The 19,781-nt window shown below is 41.3% G+C and overlaps 2 protein-coding genes across 3 annotated transcripts in view; one reads left to right on the forward strand and one right to left on the reverse strand.

Annotated features, from left to right (window-relative positions):
• On the forward strand, positions 1 to 16,143 carry uba6 (ubiquitin like modifier activating enzyme 6). Of its 2 annotated transcripts, none has more exons than XM_050043364.1 (32): positions 1 to 44; positions 565 to 657; positions 1,522 to 1,616; positions 1,724 to 1,752; positions 1,883 to 1,977; positions 2,146 to 2,257; positions 2,657 to 2,737; positions 2,882 to 3,004; positions 3,574 to 3,697; positions 3,998 to 4,101; positions 4,229 to 4,291; positions 4,802 to 4,878; positions 5,050 to 5,116; positions 5,251 to 5,394; positions 5,503 to 5,649; positions 5,742 to 5,822; positions 5,948 to 6,025; positions 6,286 to 6,467; positions 6,668 to 6,773; positions 7,673 to 7,762; positions 7,876 to 7,956; positions 8,072 to 8,200; positions 8,298 to 8,349; positions 8,481 to 8,544; positions 8,637 to 8,706; positions 8,786 to 8,857; positions 8,949 to 9,072; positions 9,282 to 9,475; positions 11,831 to 11,958; positions 12,119 to 12,206; positions 12,346 to 12,440; positions 12,764 to 16,142. In XM_050043364.1, the coding sequence occupies exons 2-32, from the start codon at positions 617 to 619 to the stop codon at positions 12,903 to 12,905; spliced, it is 3,078 nt and encodes a 1,025-aa protein (XP_049899321.1). In that variant the 5' UTR covers positions 1 to 44; positions 565 to 616; the 3' UTR covers positions 12,906 to 16,142. The 2 variants fall into 2 exon arrangements, with proteins under 2 accessions (XP_049899321.1, XP_049899322.1); XM_050043365.1 differs by having other exon boundaries at positions 23 to 44; positions 616 to 657; positions 12,764 to 16,143.
• LOC126389656 (DNA polymerase theta-like) overlaps positions 13,707 to 19,781 on the reverse strand; it is a 24,891-nt gene continuing 18,816 nt past the window's right edge. The window contains exons 24-35 of the mRNA XM_050043363.1: positions 19,485 to 19,678; positions 19,238 to 19,366; positions 18,941 to 19,115; positions 18,655 to 18,778; positions 18,430 to 18,530; positions 18,258 to 18,340; positions 18,076 to 18,177; positions 17,871 to 17,982; positions 17,546 to 17,670; positions 17,314 to 17,449; positions 17,091 to 17,197; positions 13,707 to 16,323 (exon numbers count right to left, since the gene is read on the reverse strand). Of these exons, the coding sequence (XP_049899320.1) occupies positions 16,210 to 16,323; positions 17,091 to 17,197; positions 17,314 to 17,449; positions 17,546 to 17,670; positions 17,871 to 17,982; positions 18,076 to 18,177; positions 18,258 to 18,340; positions 18,430 to 18,530; positions 18,655 to 18,778; positions 18,941 to 19,115; positions 19,238 to 19,366; positions 19,485 to 19,678 (1,502 nt within the window). The 3' untranslated portion in view covers positions 13,707 to 16,209. The remainder of the gene's footprint in view (positions 16,324 to 17,090; positions 17,198 to 17,313; positions 17,450 to 17,545; positions 17,671 to 17,870; positions 17,983 to 18,075; positions 18,178 to 18,257; positions 18,341 to 18,429; positions 18,531 to 18,654; positions 18,779 to 18,940; positions 19,116 to 19,237; positions 19,367 to 19,484; positions 19,679 to 19,781) is intronic.

A 19,781-nucleotide genomic window follows, 5' to 3' on the forward strand; every position in this document is an offset into this window, starting at 1 on the left:
GTCACAACCATTCATTCGCTAGAGCTCGTCGCGCATACTGACAGGTAGCTACGCATGATTATTTGTTTAATTTTAGCAATATTTACAACGAATTTTTCATATTTATTTATAGAGTGATAATATCTAAAACAGCTGTCTACCCTGGGGAGTTGTTTGTAGCCCAACGTATGTGTCATCACTTTTAACGAGTTTATGACAAGTGTCCTCGCCACCGGCACCAGGCAGCAGTGGCACTCAGTGCTAGCTAGCTGTAGCTGCTAACGTTAAGCTTTCCTCAGCAGGTTCATGAATCCACCAGCGTTATTATGGCAGCTAACTGTAATGTTTGACTGTTAGAAGACGTCACTTAATTGCCTCAAGACAGTCACTTTACCTTTGCGCTGGACTGACAGTTGTCAGGTCAACAACATTGCTGACAACTAGAGTTAGCCGGCACTAGGAGTAACTTAGCCATTTAGCTAACCTACAGTAGGGCGTTGGTTTTAGATTATTAGCTACCGATAACAATCAGAACGTTTAATAGCTTTGGTAATCACTGTCTGATACATTTATATGTTTCAATAGGTAGAGCCGTTATTTCTCAGACAGTTGAATTCCCCCCTCTTCCCCTCCCAGCATGGCTGCAGACTCGATGGAGATTGACGACTCTCTTTACAGGCAAGTCAAGTTACTGTTTTCCCTTACTAAGGAACTGTTCGTTACTTGTGAGGGTGGAGGGTGTGTTGCAGAAAGGGGGAGGCATGTCAAATAATTTATAAGCACTGGACAGGAACCTATGTTTTTATTTCAGCTTAGGGGAGAGACATACACATTTAAATGATTATATTTTGTATTTCTTTTTTTACTGCCAATATTTAATGAAAACCTACCTTGCAAACTGCAGGTGGGTTTGGAAGGCATGACACCATTTATCATAGCCAGAAACTGTAAAAACAAAAATTATCGTTGGCTTTTCAAATATCTGACGGTCCTTGGACACATCATGTGTATCAAATGCTTTCATCTGGGGAAAAAAAAAAAAAAATCATAACCAAATCTGAGCTGAAAATAGTGATATATTTAATCAAAATCACTGCATTCTACATCTCATTTAAAATTTAAAAAATAAACAGTTTGCACTAACGGACCAGCATGCACTAAAGGAGTGTAAACTGAGGCTTTTTTCAACTCCTGAATTTTGTCTTTAACTTTCACACACCAAAGGGTACGTTTTAAAAATCCAATAACTCCTGTATGGTGGAGGGAGTGTCATGCATTTTCTACCAGTCATTGAGGGGGGCTCAAGGGAAAATAATTGTAGCTTCAGCGAGGCTCAAAATTAAAAAAAAAGAAGTCACATCCCAGCCACCCCTCCCCTCTGATAAGTGAAGCATAGTCCCTATAGAACTTGGAACTACAGATAACGTTACAACACAGGAAACTACAGTACTGTACTTTATACTACATTCAGCTATACTACACTTGGTGATCTATCTAGCACTTTCCCTCACACTTCCTTTTCCTTCCTATCTTTCTGTGCAGCCGCCAGCGTTATGTGCTGGGAGACAGTGCTATGCATCAGATGGCCCAGTCCTCAGTCTTCCTCAGTGGAATGGGAGGACTGGGAATCGAGATTGGTAGGTGAAATAACATATTGTTGCACAACAGTACTGTAATATATTAGATATCGTAGTATTCACATGGTCTGGTGTCACACTAAGCAATGTAACGTCTGGTTTTACAGCAAAGAATATTGTCCTGGCTGGTGTGAAGGTATGTGCTCTCACTAAATAACATGATCATCCAATATGGTGACAATATGTAATGTTACATTGTGAAGTGCCTTGAAAATTTGTCTTCCTGTGGAGTAATCTTTTGTATCTGTGTGCATGTGCGTGTACAGGCAGTCACCCTTCATGACACAAAGCAGTGTGAAACCTGGGATCTGGGCTCCAACTTCTTTATCCGCAAAGAGGATGTGTTGAGCCAAAGAAGAAGGTAATACACACCACAACACTGAACTGTTCCTCTTAACCTCTGATGTTACTTGCAATATTATATACTCACGTGTTTCCTGTTATCCACATACAAATACACACTCTTCTATCTTAATTCCTTTGTCTGTCTTTACACATTCTTATCCATCCTCTTACTTTTCTGCAACAGGGTGGAGGCAGTGTGCCCTCGAGTCGCAGAGTTGAACCCTTATGTCCATGTTGACATGTCTTACTCTGCTCTGGACAACAACACTGATCTCAGCTTTCTTGCAAAGTATCAGGTAAGGCATTTATTTCCAGTTTGTAGTTTATTCATTCATGGAGAACGGAAGATGTGATCGGCTTGGATTAACAGCAGCTGACACAGTTTGTACTAAAGGCACGGTCTCATGGTGTAAAAGGTTAAATGTCAATAAAAACTTCTTCAGCAGATCCCTAACCCTAACCCAATCCAAATGCTCCGTTTTTTTAAAACTGTCATATTTTAACCAGAATATGGATATATTGAGTAAACATTGCTCCTCAGGCATTTGAAATGCTACAGTTAAAGGTCAAAGTTTGAAACTGCCAAACCATCTTGTCAGATATGATAAAACATTCAGGGTTGTAGCATCCTTTTCTTATATTGTAGATAACCTTAGTTAAATGTGCATTGTTTTCTGCTCTGCGCTCTCCTCCAGTGTGTGATTCTGACTGAAGCCAGATTGAGTTTACAGAAGAGAGTGAATGACTTCTGCCACTCACAGCGACCCCCCATCAGAGTAAGTCTGGATTCCCCATAGTGGTTGTGCGTCACGGAGCATTAGCTAAGCCATGTCTTACACATAGGCAACACACAAGACAAATATTAACCAAACCTTGTGTCTGTGTATTAAGTAAACTGTTCTACCTTATGCTCTTTCCAGTTCATTGGCTGCGATGCATACGGCATCTGTGTGCGGGTGTTTTGTGATTTTGGAGATGAGTTTGAGGTGTCAGATCCCACAGGGGAGGAGCCCAAGGAGATTTTCATCCAAAGTATCACTCAGGTAGACTGAACAAAACAGACATTAGTAACAGTCTCCCATCTATCTATCTATCTATCTGTCTGTCTGTCTGTCTGTCTGTCTTCCTGTCTGTCTTCTCTCAGACATTTTTTAAATTGTAAAATGTGATAATGAAATAAATGCAGTACCATAACTGGCCCTTCTCTAAGCCCCGCCCCTTTGTGATGGTCCATCAAGCATTTGTTTGCAGCCCAATGTCACTAGCTGCACTCCCTGAAGAAATACTATATAATTTTTGGAAAGACAAAAGGCGAGTATCAGAATGAGTATCAGTGTCACATGTGCCCTAGGCACAACATTAAGCCATGAGTTGCTGAAAATGAAGAAAATCTGAAATGATTGCATTAGAATCTATGGAGCACAGCCGGAAAGTTTTCGAACCGTGTGTCAGAGTTGGCTGATGCTATGCTGTGATTTGCCCAGGCTGTGTTTGAGGATGGGACTTAGCAAAGGGTCAATTCAAATTTGGAAGTATAATAATGGAAATATGAGCCCACCAAGGCAGCATCTGTTCTAAAAAACACTTCTCTCTTTGAATTTGGACATTTCAGGACAATCCTGGGGTGGTAACCTGCATGGACAACCAACCCCATGGCTTACAGACAGGCCAGAGTGTTGTCTTCAGAGAGGTCAATGGCATGGAGGAAATCAACGGCACCGCACGGCAGGTTTCAGGTATTATTTCTACATTGTCAATGATAAGTTCAGTAAATTTGATTTTTTTTTAAAGTTCATCATTACTATTGTATAACACCAGCATACCCAATGGATCACAAATTTACACACCACTTAGATAAGCTAAACAAATACTCTGTTCTTAATAACATACTGGGTCTATTTGTCACATTTTCAACTGTTCCAAGAGGAGATTTGGTGAGGTATTTTTTAATAAGGTGAGAATTGTGCATTAATCTAATCTAATATGTGTGTCTGTGTCTGTGTGTGTCTTGCTTGAATGTGACTGTGTGGTATTAGTCCTTTCCCCTTACAGCTTTGCAATAGGAGACACATCCCAACTACAACCATATGCACATGGAGGTTTCTTTGTTCTGGTGAAAACTCCCAAGACCTACAGATTTGTAAGTCGACTAGTTGTCACATCAACAAGACACATCACACAACAGGCACATACCCTTTAAAATAAATGTATTCTTTGTGTGTGTGTGTGTGTGTGTGTCCATGCATTTATCCACTTATGTATTTCAGGAGACAATAGAGAGACAGTTGTGTGATCCTCAGGTCCTGATTCCAGACTTCAGCAAACCAGAGGTGAGAGTTTAATGCTGTTCCTTGAGACTGCACTACAAAGCAAGTTGAATGGGCTAGTTAGCCAGCTGATGTTAGGCAACTAAGATTGGGCGGTTCCACAGCTAAGCTCACTCTTTGTATCAAGGCAAATCACCAAAAAGCTTAAACTATACAGTATAACCCACTCCATTGGATCAAAACTATGAACCAATCAGCATTCAGGAATAATAAAGCCACCGTACCTTCAGGATCCCAACTTTGCCAAAAACACTGCCTTCACAATATATTTACATGTAAAGTAATACATTTGTGTACAGACCAATAGAATCACTTGGCTTTTTAGTGTACTTAAGTTGTGTGCTTATTCTTCTTTTCCTGGGTTAGTTTCAGTGAAGCCATATATCTCAAAGATAATCTCACTTAGTCAACTTAGCAGTGTGATACTGTTGTTTACAAATGCCTTGTACTGTACTGCTTATTTGAGTTTAACCAAGCTTATCCTCTCAATCCTTTTTTAAATCTACCCATCAGGCCCCGCTACAGATCCATGCAGCCATGTTGGCTCTGGACATCTTCCAGGAGCAGCACAGTAGACTTCCCAACATCGGGTAAACAAAATATTTCTCTGCTTTTCACTGTCTAGATCTTATCTGCTGCTCTACGTCCTGTACTCCTAACAGTGCCTGAAGATTTTATTTGTCCTGGCTGTGGTTTTCAGTCTGTGAATTTGTTGAAATGTGACACATTCAGTTGTGAGCATGTTACCTTTCTACCATCAGGTGTTTACAGGATGCTGAGGTTTTACTGAAGCTAACTGAGGAAGTGAATGCAACCCTCAGGAACAAAGTGAGCGCTTTTTTTATACATCCCTTATGATTTGATTGTCTTGAACTTGCAGAGATGCACATATATCCTCTTTGACAGACAATTGCACGCACACAGATGCCTTAACCCCACCTTTTCTTCCTCTTTCATTCCAGGCTTCTGTGAATACTGAGTTAGTGCGCTGTCTGTCGAGAACAGCGAGGGGAACTCTTCCTCCGTTAGCAGCAGCTGTAGGAGGTCTGGCCAGCCAGGAAGTTCTTAAGGCCATCACAGGGAAGTTTGCACCACTGCAGCAATGGGTAGGCTACTCTACTTGAACTGTAGACCTCCTTTCTTAGAAGTAAAATGGTGCTTTTTGAAAGTTCAGTAGCTCATTGTCTTTCAATATTTGTTTCTCATGTGTTTAGTTTTATCTGGATGCCATCGAAGTAGTCAGGCCTCTTCACTCTGTTTCTGCTGAAGAGTTTTTCCCGAGGGGTGATCGGTATGATGGATTACGAGCATGCATTGGCGAATCAATGTGTCTAGAACTGCACAAGCTTAAGGTCTTCATGGTAAGGGTTGCGCAGTACGTCCAAGACCACTTTTATGTTGAATTATATTAAGGTTTATGTCCAAATGAACCCTAAAATGTCTTCTCTTCCAGGTGGGCTGTGGTGCCATCGGCTGTGAAATGCTGAAAAACTTTGCCCTGCTTGGTGTGGGATTGACCAAGAGCTCAGGAGAGGTGGTTGTTCATTCTGCATTTCCTCTCCTCGGTTTGACTGTATTTCTTTATGTTTTGCAATATATCTCATAGCTTGGCTATATGTATCTAGTGAAACATTGCACTCTGCATCTGTCAATCCTCAGGTATGCATCACAGACCCAGACCTTATAGAAAAGTCCAACCTCAATCGGCAGTTTCTCTTCAGACCACATCATATACAGGTGAACAAATTCCTCATTCCCTTTTCTTCAACCTTCTCAACTGTAATGTCGTATTCCCTCAGCTTCACTAGTAGCAATGTGTGAAATTGTGTCTCTTCTGCTGTGCAGCTGTGTTATGTAGGAAGTAGGAAAATGTAAGATCGGACTGGTAATTGCTGATGCTGAAATACTCAGATTACAATCAGAGCTAAATCAAACATGATCGTAATCAACCACACGGACATTTACACACTTTTTTTCCTGATCTTCCTGTCTCTCAGAAACCGAAGAGTACCACAGCAGCAGAAGCCACTCGTGAAATCAACCCAGACCTGCAGGTGGATGCTCAACTCAACAAGGTGTGTCCAGCTACTGAGAGCATCTACAATGACTCCTTCTACTCCCGCCTGAACCTAGTGGTCACCGCGCTGGACAACGTGGAGGCCCGGAGATATGTAGATAGGTTGGTGCAAATATTAACGTGACACAAACTGTATTCTCCAAAGCATTCAGTTGATTTTAGCTTCTTTCCCATAAACAATGGCCCTAGAATGATTTTTATTGACTGAACCTACCCCTCGTCAGGAACTCAGAAAGAGCACGCTTATGAGATGAATGCAGGAATTGACAGACATTGAGTTTCTGCATATATTTTATTTTCAGCCGCTGTGTATCCAATCAGAAACCTCTCCTGGACTCTGGCACCATGGGAACTAAAGGACACACAGAAATCATTGTGCCAAATTTGACAGAGTCCTACAATAGCCATGTGAGTGTGTGTGTGTGTGATCATATTTGTGTTTTTATGCCTCCACACGGGTAACAGACGTGGCTAGCAGCACTATATCTTCAGGGTTTCCATCCACCCATCTGTCTGTTCATTTCTTGTGAACGTGATATGTCAAGAATGCCTTCAGGGAATTTCCTCAGATTTGGCACAAACGTCCACTTGGACTCAACAATGAACTGATTACCTTTAGGTGGTCAAAGATCACAGTGACCTCGCGTCAGTCCTGTTCTCATGAATGTGGGAAGGAATTTCTTTAGAATTGGCACAAATGGCCACTTGGACTCAAGGATGAGCTGATGAGCTTTGGTGGTCAAAGGTCACTGTGACCTCACAAAACTATTTTTTTGGCCATAAATCAAGAATCCATTCGCTAATTAAGACAACATTTGACACACATGTCTAATGGGAACAAATGACGAACTGATGACAATTTATATCCAAAAGGTCAAAGGTCAGCTTCACCATGACATCATCATGTTCTGCAAAAACTCTTTTTTTGGTCATTACTTAACATCATAACTCGGGAACAGAAGGGAACATTTGGTCACATCCTCAATTGGACACTAACACCTCCGTCCACCTTGAAACTGGTGACTGAATAGATCTTCTTGGGTTGAAGATGTGTATGAAGCATCCATGTTTAAGAATGTGTTGCTTCTTTGTGCCAACATCCATATTTGAAGCATTGTCTACTGTCATGGCGACATATCAGTCTTGACAGACGTGAGTATAAACTGTAACTTGACTGGTTGATGGAGGCATACAACTACAAGGCATAAGTTTTAGTTCATTCCTTGATTTATCTCAGTCTCACACAGACACAGACATTTGTTTTTACAGTGCTCCTAACTAAATCTATCCTGTCCTTTGCTTACCAGAGGGACCCCCCAGAAGAGGAGATCCCATTCTGCACTCTCAAGTCTTTCCCCTCTGTCATAGAGCACACCATTCAGTGGGCCAGAGACAAGGTCAGCCTGCTCAAAACCCAACATGTCATCAATGTTATCATTTTTGACAGTGTGTGACAGTGTTCTGTCCTGACTTTCCTAATTTTAAACTTTTCTTTTTTGGGTTTGTCTAGTTTGAGAATTCGTTTGTCCACAAGCCCTCCATGTACAACTCCTTCTGGCAGACCCACTCCTCAGCTGAAGCCGTGCTTCAGGTAAGACTTTGTACGCTCCAAGTGTTGTCTGACTTATTATAAGTTGCCTTTGTGTTGATCCTTGCCAGCAATGTATATTTTATTTGAAGATTTTTTTTGTGTGTGTGTGTTGTAGAAAATGCAGGTGGGGGAAAGTCTTGAGGGGGCATTCCAGGTCATTAAGCTGCTTAGCAAACGGCCTAGCACATGGGAACATTGCATCAGTATTGCCCGTTTGAAATTCGAAAAGTATTTCAAGAGAAAGGTAAGGAATTTCTTCCTGAAAATACATATTCATTCAATAGATTTTATGTACAAGTGTGTTAGAGCACCTCCACAACACTGACTTTGTTTTTATGTAGGCCCTACAACTGTTGCACTCTTTCCCCCTGGACACAAGGTTAAAAGATGGAAGTAAGTTTTCCTCAAACACGTTTTCCTCCTAAGTTATAAAATTATTTTAGTCATTTAATATGAAAACTACAGTATAAATGTAATAAACTTAAAAGCAAAGTAAATAGTGATTTTTTTTCTTCCCTTCTTAGGTTTGTTTTGGCAGTCCCCAAAAAGACCTCCAGCACCTTTTGAGTTTGACTTGAAAGACTCTTTGTGAGTATAATGCTTTTACATTACAGTTTAAGGCTTTCTTGTATTGTATGTGTCATATCTAAGCTCTTCAAACCCTCCTCTTTCCACATCAGGCACATCACTTTCATTGTCAGCACTGCACGGCTCTTTGCAGGGATTTATAACATCCCTTACTCAGAAAAGGTAGGTCACGTACACTCACGCCTACACTCTCATAATCACTTGCACTTACTGACTGACTGAACTTTTTCGTCTTTCTCAGGATCTCTCTGAAGAGACGGTAATCAGGGTTCTGTCGGATGTCAAAATTCCTGAGTACAGGCCCTCAGAGAAAGTAAGTGCCTCCATTGATCTGGTCTTTGATGTCTATTTAAGTGTAAAATGAATCCTAATCTTGTTGATTGTTGTGGACCTGTCCTTTCCAGTGTATAGAGACGGATGAGACGGCAAAGAAGCCTGATCACATGAAGATGCCTCTAAGCAGTGAAGAGGAGAGGGAGGCCATCATACAGCTGGAGCAGGCCATTGCTACTGGCAATGTCACAGCAGGTTCAGAAACACAACAAATAGTCAACAGGCAGATTTGTAGATGGACACTCAAAATGACAGCTAAATCAGAAACCTGGAGGGGTTTCAGTAATATGTGTTACAACAGGAACAGGCACTTTCTCCTTATTATTAGGTGGGCAAGACTAAATTACAAACACTGTAAAACTACGTCTAATAACCAGTGACAATGTTTGTGCTTTCACATGCAGAGAGGTTACAGATGAGTCCACTGCAGTTTGAAAAGGACGATGATGGCAACGGACACATGGACTTTGTCACATCAGCATCTGCCCTCAGAGCCAAGATGTACTCCATCGAGCCCGCTGACAGACTCAAGACCAAACGAATTGCTGGCAAGATCATTCCTGCTATTGCCACGGCAACAGCTGCTGTGGCTGGACTGGTGAGAACCGTTTACAATCTTTCCATATATGCTATTGATGGTTTAACTTGGTGCCATGTTTTTGAAGGACCTATAAATATTGGGCAATGTCATTTTCAATTCAAGAACAGCAGACTTTTGCATTCAGCATTATTGCTTGATACATGGTCATCAGTATTTTTTCCATTTCTTTAAATTTGACAGTGCAAATGACCTCAATGCCTGCCTCTGAGGGGGTGGGACCATGTACTTTTTATACCTTCACAGTGGCGATAGCCTTAGTCGGCGGCATTTTGTTTTCAGGTTGTTCATCCTTCCTATCCGTCCACGTGGAAAGTGATGTCTCAAGAACGCTTTGAGGAAATTTCGTCAAATTTGACACAAACGTCCCCTTGATCTTAACAATGAAATGATTACATTTTGGTGATCATAGGTCAAAGGTCGGCATCACTGTGACCCTGTCTATCTCATTCTTGTGAACACAGTATCCTTTTTTTCAAATTTGGCACAAATGTTTTCTTGGGCTCAATGATGAACTGATTTGGTTTTGGTGGTCAGAGGTCAAGGTCAGTGTGACCTTAAAAAAAAACTGTGTTTAAAAGTAAAGTGTACCATGCCTCATGGAAATGTAGCAGCAAGTCAGTTCAGCAGTATTCAGTAGTCTGATGGCCTGTTGGTAGAAGCTGTTTGTCAGTCTTGTTGTCCTGGATTTCACACTCCTGTAGCATCTGCCTGATGGCAGAAGTGTGAAAAGACTGTGGTTGGGGTGTGTTCTGTCCTTGATGATGTCATTGGCCTTCCTGATGACCGTGCTGCTGTTATGAATGTCCTAAATGGATGGGAAGGCTGTGATCACCTCAAGGGAATTTCTTCAAATTTGGCACAAACGTTCACATGGACTCAGTGATGAACTGATGAGATTTTGGTGGTCAAATGTCAAGGTCACTATGACTATGTGAACACAGTTTCTCCAAAACACTTCAATGGAATTTCTTCAAATTTGACACAAACATGCGCTTGGATTGAAGAATAAATTGATTCGAATTTGGAGGTGAAGGATCAAGGTCAGTGTGACCTGACTGTATAGATCTCTGTTGCAGAGGGGAAGATGCGCATGTAGCATCCATGTTTTCACAGACATGGATGTAAGCTGAGAGAGAAATGTGACCTGTGTGCAGAGGCGTACAACCACAGGGCGGTAATAGTTTCAGACAGCGCCAGACACACTTTGGTCAAGGTCTAGCCACCAGGCACCAGAGGGGGGCTTCAGTTTCCCTGTTGCATTGTCAGAGGTTAGGTTTTTGTTGATACAAAAACTTTATTTGATCATGAAGCGCAATGTTTCTGTACAATTCTCTGATTTATCAGTCAAGTGAATGAACTACACTACAGACTTGATTATTAACAGTGACAAACAGAGTGATGCTGACTCAACTCCGGGTCCAACCAGGGTTGGGAAAAAGCACCAGCCACCAGCCAAATGATGGTAAAATATGCAAGTGGCTGCTGGATTTACTTCACTCACCAGCCAAAAAAACAGTGGTTATCTGTTGAGAGGCTGGTAGATTTTAGAGTTCACCAACTACATGTATGAAATGTCTGTATCTGTATCGCTGCATTTTTTAATACACTATGATCATCTGGTCGTAGGTCACATCTGTTGTGGGCATCTAGGTTTTGTCTCACTTCCTCCCGTTTTCTTTGCGGTTCTTGCATACTTATACAGCTGAAGTTACATCTAGTAACTTTTATTACTAACAGCAGAATACCATGGGGAACACTGGGTGTTTTTGCCACCTTATTACAAAGTCATTAGTAATATCTGCTTTCTCACTGGAGCAGCTTCAAACTGCATTAGGCTTTGCCCATGTGTGGCACAGCAGCATTCTCGTGACGTCTGTCGTTTAATCAGTCAGATAGTGATGTAATTGGACAATGAGCAAGACTACTAAGTGGTGACTACAGAGACAGGCATCTGCATCAGACCCAAAGTAGCGCATACGTCAATACATTTTTTTATAGGCTATCAGATTTTGAAAAGTAAATGCATAGAAAATCAATATGTGGTGGTCAGTGTTTATATATTGGTGGGCCGTCAAAAATAGATCAGTGAATGGGGAAACACTGGGTAGAGCCAGAGATCGACCCTAGAACAAGCTGGAGACATTATATATAGATACATATATCTCACCTGGCTTAACAGCGCATTTGGATCCCCCAGAGGGTGCTGGAAAAAACCTTGTGTAGCCTGCTGCCACAGTGACCCAGCCTTTGATAAGCGGAGGATTAATGGATGGATGTTCAGACATGTAGTATATGTGTGTCAATATAAATAGATATACCCATAATTTCACTTTATTGTTTTGATGTCCTCAGGTGGCCCTCGAGTTGGTGAAGGTGGTTGGAGGCTACGAATTTGAATCTTTCAAAAACTGCTTCTTTAACCTGGCCATTCCTGTAGTGGTGCTCACTGAGCCTGCTGCTGTTAAACAGTCACACATCAGGTAAGGGCATACGTACAATTTCTCAATCTGACTGTTTCTCACACTTATTAAAATGATGACGTGTTTTATTTTTTTACACTTATGATCACACTTTGCAACTATTGTACTATAAAAACAGCAAAGGGAAAATCTAGTGACAGCTGTATGATGTCTTTCCCAGGGACAACATCTACTTCTCCATCTGGGACTGTTGGACCATCTTTGGCCACGAGGACTTCACTCTCTCTGACTTCATGAATGCAGTGAGGGTGAGAACCATTTACTCGTGTTCTACTTTGTTGATGTATTAGTCCATTCAGAGGCAGTTACCATATTATTGTATTTTCCCTGAGGTTTGTCATTGCTTCTCTGTAGTTTATCTTCTTCTGTCTTGTTGTTTTATTTCAGGAAAAGTACGGAATTGAACCGACGATGGTCGTCTATGGTGTGAAGATGCTGTATGTGCCTGTGATGCCTGGACACTCAAAGAGACTCAAGCTAACGTAAGTATTTCCTGATTTGTGATATTCATTCTTCTTGACCCCTGAAGAACACTGTGCCCTCCTGCTCACCCCAACCCTAACATTAGGGATCAGACTTACAAAACAGAACCTTTTAAGGTTGCAGGAAGTCAGTCTTTTGCTCAGAGACACTTCAGCAGGGTGGGTGCTCTTTCTCATAGCTACACCACCCTGTAGACTTTAACTTGATTGTCTGTATCGTTGGAGGTTTCCTGGAAAAGGCTAATGAGAAAATACTGTATTTGGGTAAGCATAATTTTAAACCAAACAACAGATGCACTATACCTTTACTCTGATTTTTGCAGGATGCAAAAGCTGATCAAACCATCAGCAGACCGCCGCTACGTTGACCTCACCGTGTCATTCGCTCCGGAGGCAGACGGAGACGATGACCTCCCCGGTCCTCCTGTCAGGTACTTCTTCAGCCGCAATGGAGAGACACCTTGACACCTTCCTAGATGTCGTCCTCAAACCTCTTGTGTCCTTACTTCCCTTCTTTCATGTAAATTGTTTCACCCCAATTACCTGGGCCTGGGCCAAGATCTTTCCCTTCAGGATGTTATGTGACGAGGGCAAAGCTCCTGGCCCCAACACCAGCCCCCCATGTACGTAACACAGCAAGAAAAGACCAGTGGTGGTCCCAGTTTTTCTTGCCTGAGATCTAGCCAACACAAGGCTGCTTGAGTAGCACTTGACTGTACCTGTGTACATATATTTTCTCTGTTCTGTTTTCTACTCTGGTGAAATGCACAGCTCTGCCTGTGTCAATGCCTTAATTGATTAATAATCTGTTTCTGTTTGTGGCAGTGAGTCTGACTAAAACTATGTTTACAGAAAACTGCATACGCCCAAAACAACCCCATAAGTCTCATTTGTGTTTTAAGTCTGCTTAACTCTAAAGGGGGTGGTGGTAGGGCTGTTTCGGCGGTGAGGTGGATTTGTAGTTGGTAGGCATCACATCCTCTTCCTCCTCAGTCCTCTCATTGGCTTTTGAAATTATTGCCAACTACAGAATTTGCCAGAAATAGGTTATCTCTCTCCCTATAGAAACAAGCCAATATTTGTTGTATAATTTAGAGGTGCAAAAGGTCAGTGGACAACAGCAAAATCACCAAAGATACTTATTATCATTGTGTCTTCAGATGATTGTTCTCTTTTATGATTAATATGACTGCCTCATAAAACCACATTCATATCACTGGGGATGGTTATTACCCAAACATTATAGAGCAACATACAGCAGCTGCAGCTAGATGTGCTTCATCACAGGTTGATAAACATCAGTTTTTTTGAGATATGCCATTGTCCTATTGATGAGCATCAACACTTAAGACAAGCAATTTAGTTACACAACTCCCCAGTAAATTGGCCCTGGTCCGGCAAGCTGTTGGAGCTAGCATGGAGCCCACACTGTCAATCTGCAATCCCTGAAGAAATAACACATTTTTGTAAAAACGAAAAAGTGACTACACAGAGAAGAGAAACAAGAAGGGCCTACAATATGCATTTGAAAGATATATCCAGGATGTCAAACTGACTCAGCAGTAAAACCAGGTTTGAAAGATAAAGATAGAAGCTAAAGCCTAAATATCACATTGTAAAAGTAAACCACCACATCACCTGGCGATCAAGACCGAAGCAAATGAAATTAAAGGGAAACTTTGCTGATATCACACCAGCCATTTGTCACTGCAGTTTGTACAGACCCCTCTTTGGTGATGTGCGGGTAGCTCTGGGGGAAGCCAGACACCGTTTATCTGCACACACTGCGATGACACACACTTGGTTGAAAATTGGCAAAGTTTCCCTGCTTCCCTTCACTGGTTCCTGTACAGCAGCGTAGGTCATTATTCACTGTTAAAAAGCAAAAGCAGCATGTGTGTATGCCATGTACATTCACTATACGTTCAGTAGCTAGCTAGCTAACCCAACCCTTTTTAGGGTTTGATTTTGGCTTTGGAATGGGGAGGAAACGTATATCTGCTTTCAATCTCCCGGTAACCAATATCACTGTAACATTTAACCTCGACTAGTTCACAATCTACAAAACCAGCCAGAAAATCTAAAATGATTGTAAAAGACTCAATGTGTATTTGTCGGACCCTGGTCTGAGCTGGCCGATGCTATGCCATGATTGGCCAGTCTGCGTTCGAGTGGCGGGACTTAGTGAAGGGTCAATTAAGGTGCATCAAATAATGCAGCAGATGTGTGTTGCACTTAACTTTATGGGCAAAACCACCCATGGATTGTAGCTGCTTGTCTTGCCTATCATGTTATATACTTAGGCAATGACAGCATTGACATCAGTTAACACATTTGGGTAAATGATACCATTAGATTAAGTAATGGCATTAGTTCAATGGCTGTTTTACACACCGAAAAGGCATTTTGTTTTTGATAGATGTGAAACATCTGTACCACCATCTAGGATCACACTCCTACTGTTTAAAGCACCTTTTTTCAAGAAACAAAATCTGTGCTGTTCATGATTTCTTTGTTGCATTTGTTTATGGGTGTGTGTCCATGACCTGTATTTATTTACTTGTTACTCATTTTTGTCACTTTTGTGTCAAACTGAGCCTGTGTTGATGAACTCTGTGGAGTCATGGTGCACTGGTTAATTGTGAATCAACAATGAACAAAAGTCATACAAAAAGTGTTAAAGTAAATCATCCTTCTGTTTAGCTGCAGTGGAAGGTTGTGAAAGGGATCTTTGGAATAGTCTGCATTGGCTTTCATTGGCAATAAAGTCAAAGTTATTTTGAATGGAGTCATTATTAAGGATGTACTGAAGTTACTGAGATCGACCTGAAGATACAGCCCACTAACGGGTGTGTCAATTAAGACTAAAGTCACACAAAATTCTTCCTCAAACACGTTTATTTTTCTCCCCATAACCAGAGGTGGTGAATTTCGCTTTGCACAGAAAATGTCATTATCATATTGACAACACTTCCTGTGCAGTGAATGTCATAAGTGTAAAACAAAACAGTGTTAATGTGTGACAATGATAATGATGTATGTTCCTGTGACAGACAACTCAACCAATGGTCCAATAAAATGTGAGATTTCAGGATGTCCTCAAGACTAAAGCTGCTCCGTGTCTTTGTTTTAAATGCATCACAGTGAGAGCAGGAAATTAAAATAATTAATCTTTTCAGTTTATTCACGCAAGAATTGTGGAAAAAAGGCTGAACATTCTCCAGTTCAGCTTCTCATGAGAGGCTCTGCTGCCTTTTTGTGTCATATTGTAAACTGAAAATCTTTGGATTCTGGGCTTTTTGTTGAATGAAACAAGACATGCACACATCTGCTTGGGCTCTGACAAATTGCAATGGGCCTTTTTTTCCACATTTTTTGAGAGTAAACAATTCATGAAAAAAAGAGATCAAACATTAATAATAAAAAAATGTTGAGTGACAGGATTTCAAAATAGAGAAAATAATAGACAAAAACTTATTAAGTTATTACATTACAGTATCAGAGTACCATCTTGTATAAAATCTCATGACAAGTATTGGGATATCAGTGAATAAAATTCTATACTTTTTACAAAAACTACAATTCGTGACAATGTACACCGTTAAATAGCATTATAAATACATTCAATAATTCATTTAGAAATCTAATGCAGTCATATGCATGCTTTTATCGTACATTTCATTATTGTTTATGTGGTGATTAAAAAAAATACAGATTTTCAGTACAAGTGGGAGTATTAACATATAATCCAATATCAAACATCATCACATTATATATCAAGGTCCTGCAAGTTGCCCCAGCTCGGTCCCACCTTGACTTTGGCCTTCAGCTTAACATACAGTTTAACTGCTGATTCCATCTCCCTCTTCACTATCTGAGCAACCTGACAGAAAGACAAAGAATGATGAATATATGTGGGCTTTTCCAGGATGTGTTACCCTGTTTCTCCACACTAAAAAAAATTGTAGGAAATAGTCAATATTAAAGTCAAAATACATTCAAAAATCGCACATGGGAGAGGTGTTAAAAAAAAAAAAAAAAAAAAAGCCTTTGTAGCATGGTAATATTGTCGAAAGGTCTGTTTAACCGTAACCGCCATCTTTTCGTAAACTAACCATGTACTTTTGTTGCTTAAACCTAATCAAGACATAATCATTGACTCTTGATTTCTCACAGGACACAAACCCCAGTGTCCTGGGTTAAGTCCTGTGTTTGACCTGTTCATCCACCACAACCTCCTCCCTGTGAATGCTTTTCTCTGCTCTTAATACTACATCACCTGACTTCCTAAAGCCTTTACTGCCAGAAAGCTTTCTAGCAGAAAGCCCTGAATCCAAACTTCTCCCAACAGCTCAAAAATCACTACTTATTACCAATCACATCAATCAATTACTGCAAACATACAGTATGTGTCAGTTGTTATTGTTAGTTAAATATCTCAAATTCAAGTGAATATATCAAGGCTCTTTCTTTTTAGTGTAAAATCAGACTTATTAATATGTATAATTGTGACTAACCTGCTTTGTAAACCCCAATGAAAACCTCACACAAAGTGTTGTAACTGCAGATCTACCCAGCACCATGATTTCTGTAAACTACAATACAAAACAAATACTACTAATGATTTGACAATCCAAATACTTTTGATACCTGTATGAGGTCTTCTTCTGTGGTTTCATAGATGAGCTCATCATGCAGCTGCAGGACAAAGTAGGCTCCTCTGAGGTGAGAGGTCCCGACCCTGCGGTGATTGCTGGCTGTGTAACAGACACCAGACATGACTATTTTACAGACTCTGAAATGATACAGTGGTTATCCCTGTCGACATGTGGTGTTTATATGGTATTGAAAAAGAAGATTAAGTGTATGTCACCTGAGTGTGCGTGCTGGTGAGAGAGTGGAGCAGAAGGATATGTTTTTTGTAGTCGTTTCTGGATGTTCACAGTGGCAAGTTTAACAATGTCTGCTGCTGAACCCTGTACAGTCGTGTTCACCGCCTGACGCTCTGCCTGAAGAGACACGGAGAAGATACGAATAAATGAAAAACCACATGAATTTTACATTGCACAGCTGACACATAAATTCTGTCAAGTTCTGATGCTTACATGTGCTTTGATGTGCACATTGGCATTAGTGATCCCAGGTAGGTATCTCCTACGGCCCATCAGAGTTTGAACATAACCGTTCTTTATACAGTTCTTCACAGTTTCTCTAAGAAAAGTATTGATCCCTGAAACACAACACAGGACATGGATGTAATGTAATGTAAGATGTCAATACTAACAAAAATTAAAACGAAACATACAGTTACATTATGAACATTTACTTGTGTATGTAGGATTCTGCTGCCACTGACTTACTGATGCACACAATTTAGGTATCAGAGCTCGGAAAATAATGAGTGGTAAAATAAATAACAGCAGTGTATACCTTTGTATCTGGCCTTGAAACTCTCTATGTAGCAGGCTGCATCATTCTCCTCCACTCCCATTTGCTCCCCCAAAGACTTGGCTCCCATCCCATAGATAATGCCATAGCAGATCTGCAAAAACAAATACATGTACACACACCAATGAACTTACCACTGAGAATGCATGCATGTCCATGTCATTGTCTCTCACCCGCCCAGCTCTACCTGTTTTGCCTGTTGTCTGAGGTTATCGTTAACGGACTCTGGGTCAACGCTTTTCCATTCAGCGGCGATGCAGCGAAACACGTCTGCTCCTCCGTTCAGCACCTGGTGACACGCACAGTTCATCATTTCTTTTACCTGTTTATTGATGTTTGTTGCCTGATGTTTCCTTGCTATTTACTGACCTGAAGGAGGCGCTGATCCTTGGAGAGGTGAGCCAACACTCTCAACTCCAGCTGAGAATAATCAGCTGCCAGTATCATCCCACCTACAGCACAGTACAGAAAGACTAAGCTGGTAGAGCAGTCTGAGACAAAGTTACAGACAAGATCCAAACAACCATATCATCATAGTGACCTGAAAAAGGTACGAAGGCATGTCTCATGCTGACGGAGAAGGCCGGGCCTTGTTCTGCACGGCCAGCTGCAGCTGAAGGCACCACAGAACATCTCCTCTTTCTGTGACAAAACAGTATGAGCATAATTTGTATAGATAGCTTAAGACCCCTCAGACCCCACTCTGAGAGTTATGCGCTCACACATTAGGTGCAGTGAACTTTGACCTGAAGAGGAGTTGACCTACCCTGGCTTGCTGGTCACGTGGCGGCTGTCTTGTGAAGGCGGACTCTCCCCCACCACCGTGGCCATGTGAATCTCAAAGTCTTTGGGGACATTCTGTATGTTGGGCTCAGTGAAGCTCACTCTACCTGTCAACAGAATGAGCTGTGTCACTGCGTGCTTTAGATTTACTCCAAATAAACTTGTGTTGCACAATTATATGAATTTACCAATGACATCCTGGTCTGTCTAAATGAAACCCATTACACACTGTAGAGACAGGTGCATGTATTTGTGTGTATGTGTGTTACCTGTGGCTGTGTGTGTCTGGGCAATTGGGTATATTCTGTCCATGGCCAGTGTGCTATGGTATTGCTTCTCCCTCTGCAGGGGGAACACCACTTTAGTCAAGGCGTTAGTGATCCGCCTCCACTCCAGAATCACACCTGGCAACGGGTGCAGGGGGCGAAGCTTCTCCAGAACATCCTGCCAACCATCATTACATTTAGTTTAATCATAGTGAAGACAAATATAACCTAATCACTCTCCAACAGTATAAAAACTGTGCAATACTTGATGGCTGCAGCAAGAATTAGTAGCAGTCTGACCTTGGTGGTGCTGAACTGCTTTCCAAGTCGTACTCTGCCACCACCTCTCCTGGTGTAGCCAAGTGTCTTCTTACTTTTCGATCCAGCCACGTCGCCGTTTGGAGGCAGGTGAAGCTCTAAAAACAATACCTATAGTACCAAGTGCACATGAGCACATATGTTTGGAAATGCTTTGTTGTACTTAACTGAGTAATTTGGGATTTGATTTTTAAAAAAACATGGCTGAGATAAAGAAGATGCATCAGACCTGTGCTATGTCGTCGATGCTGGTGAGGGAGAAGCTGTGTCCAGCCAGGGTGTAAGCCTGAGACTCCAGTGCTGTGAGTTTGGCTTGCATCACATGTTTTTGTCTTTCACACTCTTCAACGCTGAAGCCCACTCCATTCAACTCCAACAGAGCCAAAGACACCTGGGAGGGCATCTCAGTGCTCCTGAACAAGTCTGATACATTGATACAAAACCATTAGAACAATGGTGAAATCATCATGTTTACTACAGTTCTTACTACTGTGGAAATATTGTATGAATGTCTGTTAGCGTGCTT

Source organism: Epinephelus moara, chromosome 5 (genome assembly GCF_006386435.1).
Source record: "Epinephelus moara isolate mb chromosome 5, YSFRI_EMoa_1.0, whole genome shotgun sequence".
Taxonomy (NCBI): domain Eukaryota; kingdom Metazoa; phylum Chordata; class Actinopteri; order Perciformes; family Serranidae; genus Epinephelus; species Epinephelus moara.

Bases quoted from the DNA above. Each gene is read 5' to 3' on its own strand.
- uba6 (XM_050043364.1), top strand. From the start codon at position 617: ATGGCTGCAGACTCGATGGAGATTGACGACTCTCTTTACAG. The intron at 2,738-2,881 runs GTAAGTCTGGAT...TGCTCTTTCCAG, and splicing joins CACAGCGACCCCCCATCAGA to TTCATTGGCTGCGATGCATA. The intron at 8,858-8,948 runs GTAAGTGCCTCC...TGTCCTTTCCAG, and splicing joins AGTACAGGCCCTCAGAGAAA to TGTATAGAGACGGATGAGAC.